Source organism: Hydra viridissima, unplaced genomic scaffold (assembly GCF_058129835.1).
Source record: "Hydra viridissima isolate aposymbiotic clone 2 unplaced genomic scaffold, HvirCarnegie_v1 scaffold_8, whole genome shotgun sequence".
NCBI lineage: Eukaryota > Metazoa > Cnidaria > Hydrozoa > Anthoathecata > Hydridae > Hydra > Hydra viridissima.
This window is the reverse complement of record NW_028324307.1, coordinates 13875367-13895727: the sequence shown is the minus strand read 5'-3', so window position 1 is coordinate 13895727 and position 20361 is coordinate 13875367. Positions and strand designations below refer to the sequence as shown.

General features: G+C 29.2%; 1 protein-coding gene and 2 pseudogenes across 3 annotated transcripts; all 3 read left to right on the top strand.

The window, feature by feature from the left end:
• The first annotated feature begins 5243 nt into the window (after nucleotides 1–5243).
• LOC145186740 (uncharacterized) lies at nucleotides 5244–19290 on the top strand. Of its 3 annotated transcripts, XR_016454974.1 has the most exons (10): nucleotides 5244–5423; nucleotides 5691–5750; nucleotides 9346–9506; nucleotides 10106–10238; nucleotides 15390–15541; nucleotides 15772–15846; nucleotides 16054–16103; nucleotides 18127–18252; nucleotides 18383–18536; nucleotides 18902–19290. XR_016454974.1 is itself a non-coding variant. In XM_090095906.1 (9 exons), exons 1-9 carry the CDS (start codon nucleotides 5383–5385, stop codon nucleotides 18449–18451), a joined length of 867 nt encoding a protein of 288 aa, XP_089952032.1. In that variant the 5' UTR covers nucleotides 5244–5382; the 3' UTR covers nucleotides 18452–19290. The 3 variants fall into 3 exon arrangements, 1 of the variants encoding a protein (XP_089952032.1); XM_090095906.1 differs by having other exon boundaries at nucleotides 18383–19290; XR_016454975.1 differs by lacking the exons at nucleotides 18127–18252; nucleotides 18383–18536; nucleotides 18902–19290 and adding an exon at nucleotides 16817–17543 and having other exon boundaries at nucleotides 5260–5423; nucleotides 16054–16724.
• Nucleotides 6153–8802, top strand: LOC149885233 (uncharacterized; annotated as a pseudogene).
• LOC149885232 (uncharacterized) lies at nucleotides 13322–14165 on the top strand (annotated as a pseudogene).
• Nucleotides 19291–20361: the final 1071 nt, after the last annotated feature.

Genomic DNA, 20361 nt, shown 5'->3' with positions numbered 1-20361 from the left:
AAGTAAATTAGATTGAAAGTATAAAAATGTAAAACTGTAATAAGGCATACAAAAAGACATTTTTGAAAATATTTTAACACAAATAATCTAATATTATTAAAAAAAAAAAATTCAATTTTTGTAATCTTTGAAGATTTCAAATTGATCATATTCTGTGCAAACTTTTTTAGATTGAAACACGCATTTAAACCTTATTTTAAATACACGAGTGTATTTAAAAAGAATGTATATCCAGAATTCATTTATTACATCATTAGGAATTCATTCGTGAGAAAGCGAAAACTTCAAACATTGAAATTGGTCTCTGAGGACTTTATGCATCTTAACATCTTTTTAAGACGGATATAAAGCAATAGGTTAAACTTTTAAAGCTTATTGTAAACCAACCGTTTTAGGAAAAATATTATGCAAATCAAGTGTTTCAAAATTTGTTTTTTCTATTTTAAATTTTTTTTTTATCATCAAAAGACCTAAAGAGTTTCAATAGTACATACTTATAGTAAATATGAGGGCTGAGCGCTCAGATATTGCAATAAATATAGGGCTTACATCTTATTGCTATATTGATGTAAGTGATTAATCTTAGAATTATGCCCATTGGTTGCCAATATTTTATGTAATTGATTTTTTTTTGAGGTTGCAACTTTTGAATCTTTATTATATGAATTTATAATATTTACGTCATTGTGTATTTTTTTTTTTTTGTTTTTTTGTTTTTTTTGTTTTTTTTTTTTTGTTTTATTTTTTTTTTTAATCGATTGATGATTGGGAAAAGAAAATTGCTTTAAAAACTTAAAGATTCGTTAAATCAGCGTTGGAAGAATGACATCAAATGCGAATTGAAAAAAAAAAAAAAGGTTTTTGTCTGGAAATTTATTTAATCAAAGTTTTGGTTTTAAAAAGCTGGTTCCTAGAAATAATTCCCCAAAGAAAAAAAGTAACCGATTAAAAAGTATAAATTATTATTGGAAGATTCCACAGTTAGAAAGATTAAGTAACGTAACTGCATCTACTCTAAAAACAATATACAATTACTTACAACTTCTTAACCGTAGATTTCCCTGATTCCGAACAGTCCCTAATTACGAACAGCTTTAGTTCACTTATTGTTACATCTTTTATTTTTGTGGGATTTTTAAAAGGAAAACTGATTAATAAATTGGAAGACTAGGGTAATGAGAATATGAAGAAAAAAAATTCAAAATATAAATTGATACCATTAAATTTTTTAATTGCAAGCAAAACACTTTTTAAAACCCTGAAAAAGCAACAATATAAAACCGACTTAAAAAAAAAAGACAATTTAAATTGCGTACTGTTCGATGTAGAATTTGATGGTGATTATTTATCTGAAAAAAAAAAGTTAAAAATTAGCAATACTTCGTAAGATATCTTAAAAACAGTACTTTTCTGCTTATTTAGAACGTTTCCCAAATTCCGAACAGATTTTGGAATGCACTTTTTTTTGCAAAGGTTAGCATTTTTACGTGCAAGTAATTAACAACAATATTTAACAATAGTATTTTAACGACGTTAACTTAGAAACCAATAAATGCTTTTAACCTTTTTGTTGAATTTACAAACGTCTTGTTTATCTTAACATTTGTTAATAAAAAAAAAAATGTAAAAGTTTAAAAAAAATGAAGATCGCGAAAGAAAAATTAAACTCTGTATTGAGACTATCAATAATAAGATGTCATATTTTTTTTAACTGATTAAAAAAAAATAATGGAAGACAGGATCTAATAAATAGATAATGCACACTCTGCACCAACACAATGTTATACCCTTACATTAAAATAAAAGTAATTTTAAACTTTAAAAATCTTTTTACCTAACTCTAAGCTTGAGGTCTACGCTAGTATAAATTATTTACTTTTTTAAATTGAATGCCATTTTTTGTGATTTGATGTGCGCGTTCGGAATTAGGAACACGTGTTCCTAATTCTTTACGAAAACTTTACTTTTTAAATTTAAAAGTTAACAATATTTTTATAATAAATATACTTGTTGCTTAATATGGTTCGATTCAGTTTAGGTTCCAGTTTATTTATTTATTTAAAAAAATTAAAATGAAATTCAAAAAGCAAGCGGAGTTATTCAATTTTAAGTACGATTTTGTTCGGAATTAAGGAAATCTGTGGTAGTTCTCAAAGCCTAAAGCCCCAATTTAGTTAAGTATTTTATTTTGAGAGTAAAAATTCCATAATCAAGCATTTTAAGACGGCTTGATCATTAAAAACAAATATGGCAATGGTTTCGATGTTGATCTGGATTCTGGGTCACCAATTTGAAATTACTCTACAAGTGAATTCAGGTTTTAAATTACTCAAAAAGATAATTCGAGAATATACACCTTCATTGTTACTACAGTTTGATAAATGGAACAAAAACTTTAAACCAAATAAAAATCCCCGATTTCAACAAAGCAATAAACGGTCTTGGTAAAATTAAAAATGGACGAACTATCCAAACAAACACGTTCTTCGTAAATTTGTGGCATTTATTTCTTAAAAAAGAAATACTTCAATAGCCTCGCTCCTAAATAAACGCGCTTAGTGTAAACAAGCAATAAGTTAAAACACCTTTTTTTTTATTACTGGCGATGAACAATAAAAGAAAAGGTCCACTTGTAGTTTGTTTCTGTGTTCTGTTTTGATGATTTAATGATACTTATTTGGTTAAAGCCAAAATTAATTTTTATACTTTTTTAAAAATGCAATAACTTTATCAATATTCATTCCCTTTAAAGAGTCGAAATTTCCTACTAAGAGGGGGGGAGGGAGAGGGGAGGGGAGGGGGAGGGGGAGGGGGGAGGGGGGGAGGGAAGAGAATTTCCACCCGTTTTGGAAATACCGCTTCATAGAAAAAAATCTTAGGGCCGGTTATTTATGAACAACCAGTTAAGAACAAATTTTATATACGGCACTACATCGAAAAAGTTGCGAGAAATAGTTATTTTACTTTAATAATTATTTAGAGCATATTTAGAAAACGTGCACTCCCGTAGATTTTCATGCATACGGTTTCAAGTGCATGCCGTGCACGAAATATAAATCGGCATGCACGTGTTTCATGCACGAACGACTTTTAATTTATCAAGGCCTCTAACCCCAATATCAAACGTCAGCTCTAAATCTACCGTGGATTTTTTATTATGAAAATTGTTTTCTGATATTCTTTTTCTTTTTCGCTGTTATTTCCTTTGCTGTTAGCATTGACTTTTGTGAATAGTCTTTGCATTTAGAAAATCTTTGCGTAATGATGATTAATAAAACAATCCGTGGAATGTTCTTTCGAAGCAGAAAAATGAAATGTTTTTTTTCCTCTTCCTCTTTTGTTCTAAACTTTATTATTTTTTATTTATTCTGTTCGAATGATTTAAATCTTCATAATTTTCAAACCTTTATCATATTTTAAACATTATTATATCATCTTTCAAATTTTCTTATCAGATGTAATTTTATTAGTTAGTTTTAAATTACTAGATTTTCACAAAATAATCATAAAATACAGTTATTAACATCTTGATTCTATTATCGGCAATATGTTATAGTAAGATTACGAGACAACATTAGAAGAGCATAAAACATTTTTAAAATTAACATTGCTATAAAAAGTTATAAGAATCTACATGAAGAGTTACTTTCACCAATTAAAAAACAGTTCAGTTTATCTTTTGAAAGCTATTTAATTTAAGGTTGTCTGTGTTTTTTGTAGTTGTTAAGGCCATCGATTGGTTTCTTTTGTGGTTGATTCAGATTGCTTGTAGAACAAACAGTTTCAAGAGACTGTAAATTTCAATTGTATCAATTATTGTTACTGCCTCCCTGACTGAACGCACTTATTGTGTCATATTAGAAAGACAGCCAGCTAATCTATTAGACACGTACGCCTATCTTCTAGTCTTGTGTATTCTCGATTTGGAATACAAATCTTTATTGACTTTATTTGACTTAAAAAATCATGTGAGCAGTCATCAGCATTCCAATAGCACAGTTTGGTGTTTTAATAAAAGGTGGCTGTTGTTCTGCTTTGATCAATTTACAGTTTTTTTTTTATTTAAATTGCATGCATGTATACAGCAGTTTTTTTTTTATTTAAATTGCATGCATGTATAATGCAGATTTGAATAAAAACGTATTTCTTAATTCGAAAACATACCTTACTTATCATCTTTTAAAATCTACGGTATACATTAACAAAGCAGCAAAGCTCGTGCAACGTTGCGATAAAGGAACACGGTAATCATGATCATGCCAACTTCGGTAATAAATTAATGAAAAAGTATTTTTTCAATTGTAAACTATTCTCGTTAAAATTATCAAGAGAAGGGACTGCCTTAATTACTGAACTTTAATTTGTTAATAGAAGAAATATGGTGCAGCAACTAACCTTTATTTTACGCTATTAAAATGCATTTAGCATAAGGCGTGTTCTTTCCACCCTTTGACATTTCTCAGCAACCTTACGTCACTTGCAATCGCCTGCAGTTTAATGGTACCTTCGATTCTATGCCTGGTATAATTTACTGATAATATATTCTTTATGGTAAAAGGTTTAGAATTGTCGCGTTCTATATGATGCTCACCATCGCCATCAAACAATGAAGACACCTGCTGTTGCCATGGATCCTAATACCTTTTTCTTATGAAAACTTGCTACTTGCTAAAAATTCTATTTTTAATTAGTTATGTTATCTTAACTTTTAAGATAAATAATTTTATTTTTAAAAAAAATAGTAATTTTTTTTTAATTTATTTAAATTTGATATAAATACATCATCACACATGAACATCCAGAAATAATTTACCATAAATTTACGGTAAATGTCTCGCTTAACTTTAAACATAATTGTGTCTGTTAATCTCTATACATAAATTTCACATTCTTATATCGTAAATATATTATTCTTTAAACATTCAGTCAAGATTTTTCATAAGTTTGACTTGGAGTTGAACGGCTAATGTCAGCTGAGTTATAATATTTAAAAGTTTGGTTTAAGAAGACTAAAAAGCAACATTAGTTTTCTGTGGAAATAAAATAAAAAACACGAGCAATATTGCTTAATCAAGATTAAAAATTAAGATATATATTAAATAAGATTAAAAATTAAGACTAAATATTTTGCAACAGTATTTTTCTGCTTACTTCCAATAAGCTCTCTTTCTAGAAACCCCTTAAAGCCGGAGAGAAACAAAGGTTGTTTAAAAGACCGTGGAGGCAATAAATTGGACGTACGCGCGAATTGTTCGATTTCATAACAAAATTTACACGTGTTCAGTATATGTTTAAGATGGCTACCTTTACGTTTTAAAAAGCAGATACAAACAAATGTTTTAAAATTTTTTGAAAAAAGGTTTTTGATTATTAAAAAAAATTATGATGCTCTCTGCCTCAGAGTCAGAGCAATTGGAGCACGGGTAAATATTTAGAACATTTTTTCATTTACAGAATTTTAAACACATTAAAATATGTAAATACATACATACATACAAACATACATACAAACATACATACATACATACATACATACATACATACATACATACATACATACATACATACATACATACATACATACATACATACATACATACATACATACATACATACATACATACATACATACATACATACATACATACATACATATACTTTTATTTTGACTTTTATTTTATATTGTTTAGAGTGCTGGGAATGTGTGATGACTTTTCAACTTATCCAGATTTTCATTCGGACCGTTTTCTGTAAATATTTTTTTATTAGTTATTTTTTTAATTAACTCTTTAATATATGCAATAATAATTGATAATAATAATTTTAATAAAATTGATAATAGTAATAATAATAATATAAAATAGCACTATTACTTAAGCACTATTACTTAATCTATTTAGTTGGGCTGGAAATATTTTTTAACTTTCTATCTAACATCCTTGCAACTTCTATTATGTAGTTGTTTCATTTTATATTATACTATGTTGTCCAGATTCATGAGAACTGACACAGATAACTTTATTGACTTAAATTAAGCATAAAATAATAGTATACTAAATTAAACAAAAAATTGTTCCTCATTTAATCTAGATATATAGTGAGGTGAGAAATTTTACCAAATATCTAGGATAAGTGAGGAACTGGTTTTAATAATGGCCCAAGTAAAATAAAAAACTTTTAGAAGTATCTAAAGAATACAGTTACAAGATGATTTTGTTTAATTTTTTTATTTTAAAGAACAAGTGCTTTGTGATTAACTTAAAACTTCGCTTAGTTGATAAAACTCAAGTTATTAAACTTCAAAAAGTAAAATTGATTGTTTTTGATTGTTTTTTGGTTCTTGAAAGTTATTACATTGGTAATACAACTTTTCACCTTCCTAGAGAATGTTAAATAATACTAGAAAGTTGAATGGAATACATGGGTCAGGTAACAAAAAGCTGAAGAAGCAGCTAACCACGTTAATAAGAACAAAATTGAAAACAACTTTTTGATAAAAACAACATTGAAAAAATTACCTTCAATCAGTGGCAAAACTTTAAATGTTGTTTCCCAGTATTATCATTTTTTTTTCATTTATTTTCATTCAGTAGATGAATTTAATGAAAATCTTTCACATCAAACAAATCTATGACACAAACACCATTATCTATCCAAATGTCTAGCAGCATATTTTCAGCATTTTAGGGTATTATTTGTAGTTTTTTATTTGATCATGTTTTAGCATAAATTGGTTTTTAATAATTAACTAGTTTCAGTTAAATCCTTTATTTAAAAATTTCAGTTTTTTTGTTAAATGATTTTATTGGAATAATTCACATTACAACCTTTTGTTACACTATTTAAAAGAAATTAAGATTAAATGTAAAATTCATTTTGATCATCTATTGATAAAAATACAGTACATTTCTTTATAACAACATAGTCTTGTGCCACAATCACTAACCAGCTTTTCATTTGATAATGTTTTAACAATGTAAGTGGTTTTTGCTTCTTATTTGAAAAGATATGTAGTGTGTATTTACAATGGTTTCTTAGAAAGATTGTCAAAAGGTCAGAAGAAAATCAGAACATTCTTTTTCAGTTTATGAAGCATTCTAAATTGTGTAACACTTTTGCTCAGTCCTATAAAGAGACCATTTGTTGAGATCCAATGAGACACATTTTATGAAAAATTCATGTTAAAAAAGTTCAGTCTGCTTAAAGTACTAAATGAAACATTTGACAGCATTACAAAACAAAGTTTATTTAGTATATTACCAGGTTTAAATCTCTAGGAATACTTCTAAAGTATTTATAACATTTTTGATTTAAGTCCTTTGTATGTAAAACTATTTTCTTGTTTTGTTGAAAGAAGAAATTTTAATTTTTTTAATACTCTCTAAGTTTAACATTTTGTTTAATTTGTCAATCTTGTCTTAAAATAAAACTTTTTAACAACTTTTTCTGAAAAATGAATGTTGTATTCATTGATTAGATGTTTATTTTCTTGAAGTTAATGTTTAGGAATCAGTTTTATATACTTATATGTTTCAATATAGCAATGTTTTTGCTCTCTTATTTTTTAAGGAACTTTGTTCTTTTTTCGATGACCTGATTTTCACACTTTTCTATGAGTCTCCACTTTTTTTTCGCTGATATCAATAAAATAAGTAAATCAATCTTAACAATCAGTAGGAAAAAAAAATGTATTTAAAGTTGGTGCAGTCCTAGTTTTTCAAAGATTTGAGCAAAGCCAGCTGGAGCCATTTTGAGAATATAATAACTTCTTGTTGATTTGTGTCTAATATTTCTCATAAATTTGAAGATTAGAAAGAACTAAAACACTAATATTTGTGGATCAAGCTTTCAAAAATCCATTTTTCTTATTGAAGGTTCATTTTAGGCTGCCATAATGGCTTGAATTTATAAGTATAAATTTTTCAGTAAAAAATCCCAATGTCTGTAAAAAAAAAAAAAAAAAAAGATAACCTCAACCCCTTGATTTACATATTAAAAAAAATCAAACATCTTAAGAGTATGATTAAAAAAGAAAAGTTTTGAACTGAAATTTTGACAATTTGTTCACCATATATAAAAATCATGGCCTTCTATAATAACAGGCCTTGACATCACGCAAAAAAGTTGTTTGACTGAAGGCCAAATTATAATACTCCTTTTACATTTTGATTTTTTACTTTAACGGACGTCTGGATTGCGCCTTTTTTTTAGTAATTTATGAAATCCTATTGGTTGATAAGTTATTTAAAGCAACTTTAGGACGTAACAGCTAACTGGATACTGTAATAACTAACAGTTTATATATGTATTAATATTGTCGAATTAATGATAAGTTATTTTACCAGTTTAAAAAATGCCTTTAAAATGTTGTGTACTGCAAGTTGAACTATCACTCAACTGAAAAGAAAATCTTGATTTATAAATTACTGAAGGATTCAGAGGAAAGAAAAAGATGAGTGATGCAATCCCAAGAGCAGATTTTATTGTCTCTGACTACACAGCAGTATGTTGACTGCATTGGCCAGATGAAGCACCTTTTGTAACCAAATATGGAAAACAACAACCGTTAAACTCACCATCTATCACAATGGCACCATTTGTAATATTTCATCTTTAACTACAAAAAGGTTAACATTAATCGAAACAAAATCTGCTTTATTTGAAGCAGTTAGATTTTTAAAGTCTAAAGAAAGTTCTCACCAATCTAATATTCTATTTGAGCACCTTAATGCCATGAGAAAGGTTAATGTAGGTGAAGTTTTAGATACCCCAGATATTATATGTAGGGCATATGCATATTAATAAATATAATAAATCCAATTAGTTGATGATCCACAGTTACAATTACTACTTGAAACTGCTGAACTGTCAAATTTTATGAAGCCTTCTGGTAAACAAGTCAAACAGCTTACTCAAGATACCAGTATAGGAAAAAATTTTCATATTGATCATTTGGATTTAGTTACCATACTTATCATAAAAGGAATACAATGATGAAAAGCAACTTAATAAATAAAAATGTTTTAAAATGGTACAAAACAAAATGCTATAGCTTTTTTTTTTTTGGCACAAGAGAGCAAATAAAAAAAATAGTTTCATCAGTTTATGAAAAATAAGTTATAATGGCTGAGCTTGATTGCAATGAAGCTTTAACATGTTTACAATAAAAAAACTAATAGTTACAGTGTAATTGATTGTAGTTTTGAGTAATATATTGTAATATCATAAGAAACATGATGAGTGCAGCCATTTCACCTTCAGTTTTATTATCTACTTCTCTTAGAAAAATACTTAAAGGAATTGCTCATATTAAGTTTTAGTTTAAAGTTGCTTTTTTTACTTTAGAAATTTTTGCTCCAGTTACTCAGAAGATACTTTCTTTGCATCACTACTTGATGATGAAAGAAGTTCTGGTTCATCATGCCCTTCAACCACCTCGGATATTTCTGATTTAGAATTTATAACTTCTCATGATGTTTTTTCAATGGAAAGGTTACAACCTCAAAGTTAGTTTTAAATTTTTTTCTTTTCTTATTGAAATTTTTGTAAATAAAAGAAATGAATATCTTAAAAAGATAAATTAAAAGATTTCTTCTTTGCCTTTTTTTTGAGATTTTTAGTTAAAAAGTTCCCTAGATTTTACTACTTTCAGCTTTTTATTTCAATCGCAGATATGAAAAGGTTGACACTGCTTTTTAGGTTAGAAAACTTCCTATGGATTTTTAAGGAGTTTAACTTTTGAAAATGCTCAACTTTTTCCATATTTCAATTTGGATTTGGAAAAAGTTGAACTTTCTTAAAGTTTTGATTTTAAAAAAGTCAAAAATTTGAAAAATCTGATTCATAGTAAGATTTGGGAACTGAAAAAGTACCCTTCTTTTCACTTAAATTTACCAACAGTCTTATTTAACAGAACTGTACAATAGAATGTTGATAGATTTTAGAATCGCTCTGGTTTTCTTATCACATTTTTAGTAGCTAAAAATTTATACTGTATTTCCAAACCCATTTATGCAAAAGATTTATCTGTTAGTTCAAGCTTAAAGGGATTTTGTGGGTAACTGATCCATGGAATCAAATTTTCTATAAATTTTATTTTCTTAAGGTTGTGAGTCTTCTTGCAAGTTTCTGTCTAAAGAATATCTCAAAAGCAATTCTACAAAAAATGTAAACAGCAAATGTTATACGGAAAAGAAATCAAACAAACATGGTAGTTTAAAAAAGCTTCAAAAAAAATGGTAAACTGAAAATTTTGCCCTGTTCTGTGTTCTTAACTTTTATGTGTAGCAGAAAGTTTAGCATATTTTGTATATCTAATGTATTATGACTTAAAATTTTGCATGCTTTTGAAAAAAGATTGAAAATTTAATATTGTAGGGTGATTCCATGTGAAAACATCCAGGGCATGCAACTCTAAGTCTCAGATTTTGCTGATTTTTAAACCACTTAAAGATTTTAGTAAATTATGAACATCCTGAAAATTTTATCATGTAATTTCGATCGGTTCCTAAGATATAGCTATTTAAAGTTTGCCTCCAACCAACAAAAATCCGCCATTTTTAAAAATGGTTTTGGTCCTAGTTTCTGTTATATGTGTGTTGGAAAGCTGAAAATTTGTACCTTTACATATTTTGGGCCCACGAATCCAATGAAACAACTTAAAATATTTAATAAGGAACATAACACCTAAAATTTAAATGTTTACCACAATTTTACTGGGGCGAGTCCAACCACAAAAATGCCGATGTAGCTCGATTTTTTTTTTTTTAATTTTTTTTAGAATTTGTCCTGAATAGTTAAGTTACAGTTATTACAAAGAATTGGAGAGTGGTCTTTTCTAAAACAGAAATAAAAACATGATCAAATCTACTTAAATTTAGTGCTTAAAAACAGGTATTTTGATAAATTAAACGAGAAAAAAAGGTGTAATTGTTGTTTCTCACATTAACTAACTTCACATTCATATATTGTTAAATGCTAAACTCGCTATTTGAAGGAGCTAAAAAATAATTTAGGTTACAATGAATGTATTATACAGCCAGATTTTGCAGTGAACTATCAATTTGTTATACAGGATGAAATACAAAGTTATCATTGGAATAAACAATAATGTACACTACATCCTGTTGTTATATATTTAAAAGAAATTTCTAAAACAAATATTCAGCATAAGTCGTTCTGTTTTTTAAGTGATGACAATGATTACACAATGTAACAAAAAAAAAAAAAATTTCTGTTTATCAAAGTTTTTTGATGTTTCTTAATTAATTTGAGTATGCTGAGTCTGAATATGACATTGGATTTTTTATTGCATCAATCGTTTGGTCGTAAAAAAAAAAATCAATTAAACATATAATTAATATAAATCGTTTTGCAATCATGTTACATTATATTGTATTGTAACAGTCTCTCACAATCTCAAAAAACACTAAAAGTGAACAGTAGAACGAGGTTTTCTTTTATGAAGTTTCTCGTCATCGCGTATCAAACACCAGATGTAGTCACCCATCATAGCTGCATCCCATCTGCCCTGGTATCTTTTCTCCATTGCAAGAATATCCTGATGGAAACGTTCCCCGTGCTCTTCACTCACATCACCCAAATTTGGTCTGAAAAATTCCAAGTGTGAATGCAGGTAATGCAGCTTTATTGACATTCTGCATTTCATATCTGCGTACCGTACAATTAAGTTTTCCACTATCTCTTTGTAGTTATCACTCTTATTGTTGCCTAAAAAGCTATGAACAACATGTCTAAATGCAGTCCATGCTTCTTTTTCAACAGCAGACATTTTGTCCTCAAGCTCCTTACATGCCAACATAACTTTAATCTGTGGACCAACGAATATACCTGCTGAAATTTTTGCATCTGACACCTTTGGAAACATCTGCCGAATATGCTGGAATGCTGCACTATCTGGGTTTAATGCTTTGACAAATTGTTTGATAAGACCAAGTTTAATGTGAAGGGGTGGTAGTAAGATCTTTTCAACAGGTATCAGAGATTGATTAATAACATTGTGCGAACCAGGCTGTAAATGTTCTCTCACTGGCCACTCACGTCTTGTGAAGTGCTGGTTTGCAGCCCTGCTATCCCATAAACAAAGAAAACACGAGTACTTTGTGTATCCTCCTTGCAGACCGAGAAGAAATGCTAGCATCTTAAAGTCTCCACATACATCCCACTTGTAACTGTCGTAGTTGATTTTCTCAAGCAACAACTTCACGTTCTTATAGTCTTCCTTTAGATGAACGGAATGAGCTACTGGAATCGAAGGAAATCGGTTTCCGTTATGGAGCAAAACTGCCTTTAGACTTCTTGTTGAGCTGTCAATGAATAATCTCCACTCTTCAGGATTGTGAACAATGCCAATGTCATTGAAAAGACCACGAACGTCATGACAATAGCACAGTGATTCTGATACTACATAAAAGTATGCGAATGTTTCATGTCTTTTTCGGTATTTCGAGGTTCTGCAGCTTGGATCTAATAAATTCCATTCTTTCAAACGTGATGTCAGAAGTTCTGCATTTGATTTAGTGAGACCTAAATCTCGTACTAAGTCATCAAGTTCTTGTTGGATAGGGAAATGAGGTGAATCATTCGGTTCCCTGAAATCACAGTCATCATTGAGTTCATCCGGTGAGTCTACTTCAGAATGATATGCAGCTGCTTCTTCGGATTGAGGTGGAGTAGGAACAGGCAATTCATCACTGTGTGGAACTGGTCCAATAGAAGATGGTGTACTTGGATAAACTAGAGTCAGCCTATCTTTCGGTTTTTTATACTTTGAAATGTCAACAATGCAGAAAAAGCAGTCATCATGATGGTTCGTCGGTTCTCTCCATATTCTCGGAATCGCAAAGGGCATTGACTTTCGGATTCCACGCAGCCATCCTTCCAGAGTTGATCTGCAGCTACCACAACTGTAGTGTGGTGCCCACGATTTGTCCTGATCTCCCATAGCCATGCCAAAATAAGCATGATATGCAGTAAAGAATTTTGTACCACTGACAATCTTATGTTTAGCTTGTGTTGGACTAATATAGTAACCACAAACATAACAGAATGAGTCAGGACAAAGCTTGCAGGATCTACTAGACATATTCACCACTTCATGTAACAGTTGTAATTAGTTAAACTGAAAATAAACACACGAATATAGTTAAAATCAGCATATATATATAATGTTTTAATTGCATTACACATATACGAAAACTCCGAAATATACTTTATGCTTTTTCTCAGGAAATCTTGATGATAGAGAAAAACCAATGGTACCACTGAAATCAGCATACAAAAATTATGTAAGAAACATTAAAAAATTAACATAAACAAAAATGTTGTTACATGGTGTTATGATACATGCTTTGTGTATGATATTCAAAAGAAAATTGTAGAGTACATTAAAGAACATTTAGTTGGTATCAATAAAATTTATTATTTTTCTGATGGATGTTCTGCTCATTATAAAAACTATAAAAACTTTATAAATCTATGCCACCATAAGGAAGATTTCAAGATTAAAGCTGAATGGGTGTTTTTTGCAACCAGCCATGGAAAATCCACTTATGATGGCATAGGTGGTACTGTTAAAAGAATAACAGCAAAAGCAAGTTTGAAAACCAAATATTGAATGTTGATGATATGCTTGAGTTTTGCATCACCAATATAAACACAATCATTTTTTATAAAATTACCAAAGAAACAGTTAATTCAAGGCAACAGCAACTAAAGGAGCAATTTGAAACAGGAAAAACTGTTCCAAGTACCAGAAGTTATCATCATTACATACCCATTTTAAAATTTGAAATTAGTTTTAAAAGAAAAAGCGAACATCAATGTGTTGACAGATTTATATTGTCAAAAGCAGTAATGTCTGATATTGCAATTGTACTAAATCTAAATGATTTTGTTGCATGCAAGTACGATTCTTTTTGGTGGATAGTAATGGTTACAGAGATAGATATTACTACAAATGATATTCAAATTAAGTTTATGCACCCTCACAGTCCTTCTCAAAACTTCATTTGGCCACAGATGGATGATATCTGTTGGTACCATTGTCAATTTTAATTGCAGTAATCAAAGTCCCAACAACAAAATCAGGGCGAACATATAACATTAATGTGAATGATTATAACGCTATAACTAATAAATTTTAATTTTTTTGAGTTTCTAATTTTTAAATTTTATATATTACTTTTGTTTCTTGAACTTCTTTCCAAGTGCTCTATTTGTTTTGGAGCCTTTTTTTTTTAAAGTTTATTTGTATTAGTTTGATAAATATGAAACTAATGTTTTGCCAGTAATAAATTTAAGTATATTTGAAGGTGTTTTTATTTCTGTTTTAAGTTTGCAATCTGATTTTTTCTAATAACTCCAACTAAACTATTTAATACAACCTCGGAAAAAAACAACTAAACTTGCGATATACATCTGCATTTATAAAATCTCCCCCTTTGAAACAATATATTTTAGGATTAGATTCTATAAAATTACAGAAACAGCTAGTCAACAAAAGCTAAAAGTACAGTTTGATGTTGCCAAAACAGTTTCAGTTACAAAACTGTCAAATTACACCCTTTTTTTCTCGTTTAATTTATCAAAATACCTGTTTTTAAGCACTAAATTTAAGTAGATTTGATCATGTTTTTATTTCTGTTTTAGAAAAGACCACTCTCCAATTCTTTGTAATAACTGTAACTTAACTATTCAGGACAAATTCTAAAAAAAATTAAAAAAAAAAAAATCGAGCTACATCGGCATTTTTGTGGTTGGACTCGCCCCAGTAAAATTGTGGTAAACATTTAAATTTTAGGTGTTATGTTCCTTATTAAATATTTTAAGTTGTTTCATTGGATTCGTGGGCCCAAAATATGTAAAGGTACAAATTTTCAGCTTTCCAACACACATATAACAGAAACTAGGACCAAAACCATTTTTAAAAATGGCGGATTTTTGTTGGTTGGAGGCAAACTTTAAATAGCTATATCTTAGGAACCGATCGAAATTACATGATAAAATTTTCAGGATGTTCATAATTTACTAAAATCTTTAAGTGGTTTAAAAATCAGCAAAATCTGAGACTTAGGGTTGCATTTTCAAAAAAAATTGGATGTTTTCACATGGAATCACCCTGTATTTAAAAAAAAACTTTTTTTTTTGGACAAAGCAAAACTTTAGTTATCGTACTTATACATTGATCATGGATTAATATTCCTTATTCCATTGTTATTGTTTAAATCTTTTTTTTTTTTGAAAAAAAATTTTTTTGTCTTTTTTTCTTAAATATGCAATCCAGAAATGTGTGATATAACATTTGAATATAATGAAGAATGTATTGTGCTGTTAATGAATTTTGTTTTTAAGTCTTATTGGTTTCATAGGTGTGAGTTCACGAAACAACAACAATACAAAGCCTTAGAAAGCCTTATGGACATCGTTTCAAGGAGATTCGGACTCAAAGAGCAGCTTGAAGTTATTAATATTATAAATCCAAAGGCTGAACTTAGCCAATCAGACACCGAATTTTTTATCGGTAAATAAATTTCTACTGTAGTTAAAGTAATTAAAATGTTTTTTAAGTTGAAAAATAAAAATTTTTACAAAATTAAGAACAACCACTTTGATAGAAGAGGAGTATTCAGCTGAAGTTTTCAATTCTCACTTAGTTTTTTATTTTTTATGACACAGGTTCTTCCATAAATCTTATTAAATATTTTTAAAGATTTCTTGTTGAAAATAAATTTTTTATTATTACTATTACAGATTTCCATTTGATAGATGATCATAAATTTGAGATGGTGAAAATTTTTGTCAACAAAGAAATACAAAAGCTACACAGTAAGTTTTTTTTTTTTTTTTCTAGATAAAAAAGAGCAGCAAACCATCAAACAGTTAAAATCACCTACCAATTTGTGCTGTTTTTGTGCAAATACAGCTATAAAATCAGAATACAGTTACATCATAATACAGATGAATGATGTTTTTTTAACATCATTTGTTGAGTTTAATAGATTATCAAAATAAAGACATGCTAATGTTTTTTAGAATCACGCAATTTTGGCAAAAAGAAGAGGCTTCCTGATAAAGTAGAAAAGGTACAGATTTTTTTAGTTATTTTTATTTGTTGTCCTTGTGATGATGCAAAATTGATTTGTATGTCAATTTTAGTATGTGTATTTATTTAATTGTTTGAAAAATTTACTTTTTTACTTAAAAATCCTGACTAAAACTCTTGGTGGAGAATTGTTAAGGGCAATTTTAGGAATATTTTCTTGTTTAGAGTGAAAATCCTAGCAGATTTCCTTTTTCAAATAATCCATGGCTATAATCCTAGATAGTTTTTTTTACCAGAATTTGATACTATTCTTAAACTTAATGAAAAATTTTGCCTACCTGAAAATGTAGGCAAAAGACTTTTAATTTTATACCTGAAAACAAAGACACATGAAAACATTGAGTTATTATTCAAGTTGATAGATATAAATGAATTCTCCTAAAGGTTCTTCTCTGATTGTTAACTCTGTTAAAAATTGATTCTGTGAAAGGTCAATAAACAGCACCTGCAACATATCCTTGCCCATACTGTTTTATAACTCTCAAGGAACTAAGGTGTGATCAGGGTGAATAAAATATTAGACAAACTTTTGTAAGTCATCAGAAGAATCTGAAAACACATAAGTACATCAGGAAGAACAACTTTAAAGATGAGAATATAGGTAAGAAATGAATATGAATTTTCCGTATAAAAACTGTTTCATGATTTACTTTCCAATTTTTTTTATTATAAGTCACTACTAATATTTTTCAGATGCTGTACCACTGTTAATATCCTGCTCTTTAATGATGATGTTAAAATATGTGTATTCGAAAAGTGTATAAACCTAGAATACATTTGCTGCAAGGCTATGTAAATTGTTTTTGGCAAGATCAAGATCCCATTAGTTGGAAGAGATTGAATTATGATTTGGTCCAAAACTCTAAAACTGGTAGCAAACTATCAAGGAGTAACTTTCGAAGGAAAATAAATAAACAGGCAAGTAAACGCTTTCCGAAAACAATTAAAACAAGTGAAGAGATTAAATGATGTTGATATCTACAAAGAACTAGATCATTTGCATGGATCTTGTAATCGATTGTTGATTTGGAACTTCAAAAGTTAAGAACAAGCCACATAAACTCATTGGTATAAAATATAAGTTTCTGGCGACGGACAAACCTTTAAAATTAATTTTTCACTCAAACATATTGAAGAGTGTGAGAAATTTATAAACAGCGATGGCTTACAAATGATGCCCGAACTAGCAGGAGAAGCGTTTCACCGCGAGTTCCTGAAATACTGGATTGATTATATGATAAAAATGATCAGATCCCTCTTATTCAGTGCAATTAAAACGAGCTTTCATTGAATTTTTATCCAGTTATAAAATATAATACATAAAGCTATATTTCTTGAGTACATATATGTTAAATACAGAAAGTATATGTATGAGAGTATGTATAATAAATATGTTGAGATCATATAATAAAAATTCAAATCGCTTTATTTACTAATTACATCATGATTGCTTCCATATAAGCATTGTAATATTAATAATATTCTTTTATAGACAATTTTCTACAACGTTTATGTAAATACATTCTAGTAGATTTTGTACTGTCATCTTCAACCAAGGATTGAAAATTGATTGATTTTTTTCATCTGCGTGTAAGTATTCTCTATACAATATAATATTACAGGGTTATTAAGTGAAGACAACAGGGGAGGACCCACACTTTTTTTACTTTTGAGAAAAATTTATTCATTTTTTTTGAAGCCTTTTTAATGAGCAAAATTAGAATATACGCATAAATTAGAATATACGCATAAATTAGAATATACGCATAAATTAGAATATACGCATAAAAAAACGAAAATGTTTTTCAGAAAGGAAATCTGCTAGGATTTTGCCCTCAAAGGGAAAATGTTCGTAAAAGTCTCCTAAAGAATTAACCATTAAGAGTTTTGGTTGGGATTTTTCTTATAAAAATAAATTGTTTAAGCGGCGCCCTGCCTTCTTGTTTTTATCTAAAGGCTTCACCTTGTTTTCATGATGGCTGATTATTAGTTATTGTGTTAAGGTTGTTAATCTTAACGATAATTTGCAGCGGCCTGAACCGCGACCTGGTAAAAAGCGATCTGGGTATCCAAAAAAAGTTCGGCAAGTTCGAAAAGAACAACAAAGTGGTTTGTTTTTGAACGAACAGGTAAACATTAAAAAGAATTTCAAATATAAAAATGGTTTTTCAACAAAATGCATTTTTTAATTTTTTCTCTTTGGTTTTTAAATTGTGATCCTTTGGTAATGGTTATAAATTGTAATAATCTTTTCTCTAGGTCGTCGCAGTTGCAGCCCTTCCTTACAGTGACGATGATAACGAAGAGGAAATAGATATATTAAGTTAATTTAGAAAATCGTTTTGTACCAACAGCGATCCTTTTTATTTTCCCATAAAAAACCGAGTCTTTGGCTGTTGCTCTGCTGCTATAAGTAAGATAACATGAATGTTCGACATTCTCTTACATCCAGCTTACAGTTAAAATCCTTTACACTTCTAAAGGCTTTGAAAAAAAAAACAACTTTAAAACAAATGTCACTTTAAGTGCTTCTACTTGCTATCTTTTAATTCGGACTTTACTCCGGTCTAATTGTACACTCTCGACGACATCTAACACGCTTTTAATTTTTGTAGTAAATGGAAGAAATATAAAAATCACACTAAGTTTTAAAAAAATTGTAACTTAGTTTAAGGTTATAAGATCGCTCCAAATTTTCTGGCACAAAATTAATTGTTGAACCACGAACTTGAAAACCAAATTTAATTATATTTAACGTTTCCTTCGACTTTTGTTTAGCAACACGCATGGGAACGGATTTCTCGTAAAATTGCAAGCTGGTATCTATATTCTTGTTATCTTATAAACTCTTAATGATGACCAAAGTACGAAGAGTAAAGCAAAGTAGCTCAAAGAGCTCAAAGATTTCGTGGAAATCAATGTAACAGAAATTTGCACAATGATATTAGTCTCGAAGATAATAATCTTTCTTCTAATATTTTATTAATGCTATCCTCCAAAAAGATACTAAAATATTGAAACACAACATCAGACTACAAACAAAACAGTTGGTTATCGTATTGAGATTTAGATGGACTAGATAGATGGACTATGTTGTAAAAGATGTTTTTTTAAAATATATTAACCTCAATGCAAAATATTTAGTGCAGCAAAAAGAGGAAAAGCAACATTGTTTCATGATTATTACAAGCTCGTTGCCCTGATTGTATCAATAGTTGGTGTCATTGTAAGCAGGGCAAAAAGAAAATCGTAAGTTTTCTATTTTCAAAATTATCATTAGGCATTGAACTAATTAATATTACGTATGTCTTTAAAACATCAGTGTACAGCTGCCAGGCGGATAACCTTAAAATCTATGCTAATTTTGACAGAAACTTGAAATATTGGCGCGTGTTATAAATACATAACTGATGTCCCGGAAATCTTTGCTCTAGCTGTAAATGCCTTGGAATCAAGTATTTATGTTTCTACTCTCTTCAATTAAATCAGCGTTGCCATATGGCAATTTAGGATGCCAAAAAAATGATTGCCAATTGAACTGTTTGTTTTTTGCGGTTAAAACGGTTGTATAAAACGATTGTCCGGTTTTCACAAGATACTCGAGGTGTACGGGTTCGATAAGTGGGAAACTACAAACAATACTGCCCTTTAAATGCCCGTACAACTCACATAATTTAAACAAGTACTTGTATATGCCCGCACAATTTTACAGGCATACGCAAGTATTACTGGTATAAAAAAGCTACTACTCGTAAAAGCCCGTTCCTTTTAGCTATTACCTTAAGGATGCCCGTATATGCCCGTTAAAAGACAGCATAAAATGAAAACATTTTCAATTGTTATTCAAAAGTTGTAATTCAAATTAAATCCATTTATACACACAAACAGACACATATATACACAAGCATACATTTATTTTATCAAAATTGGTGAATTGGTGAATAAGCAAAGTAGTTGAATAAATTAAAAACTTCAATAAGAGCTGAACAATAAAAATTCCTCAATTTATAGTCATTATGGAGAGGGTATTTCTGAACTTTGAACTGAGAACTTCATAATTTTAATAAAAATTTAGAGTTTCTGACTGCGCAGAGCAAGGGGAGGAGAAGAGTCTCAGACAGAAATTTCACCCCCCCCCCCCCTTTGGGATCACAAAGTTTTCTTTTAGAGATTTTATTTAAGAGAAAATGTTCATGCTAAGATTTTATTAAACCTTAAACCTCAAAACTAACTTCTTT

Excerpts from the sequence above, each read along its gene's own strand:
- LOC145186740 (XM_090095906.1), top strand. The coding sequence starts at position 5,383 with ATGATGCTCTCTGCCTCAGAGTCAGAGCAATTGGAGCACGG. Across the intron at positions 5,424-5,690 it reads TCAGAGCAATTGGAGCACGG|AGTGCTGGGAATGTGTGATG; the intron begins GTAAATATTTAG and ends TATATTGTTTAG. Across the intron at positions 15,542-15,771 it reads AGACACCGAATTTTTTATCG|ATTTCCATTTGATAGATGAT; the intron begins GTAAATAAATTT and ends TTACTATTACAG.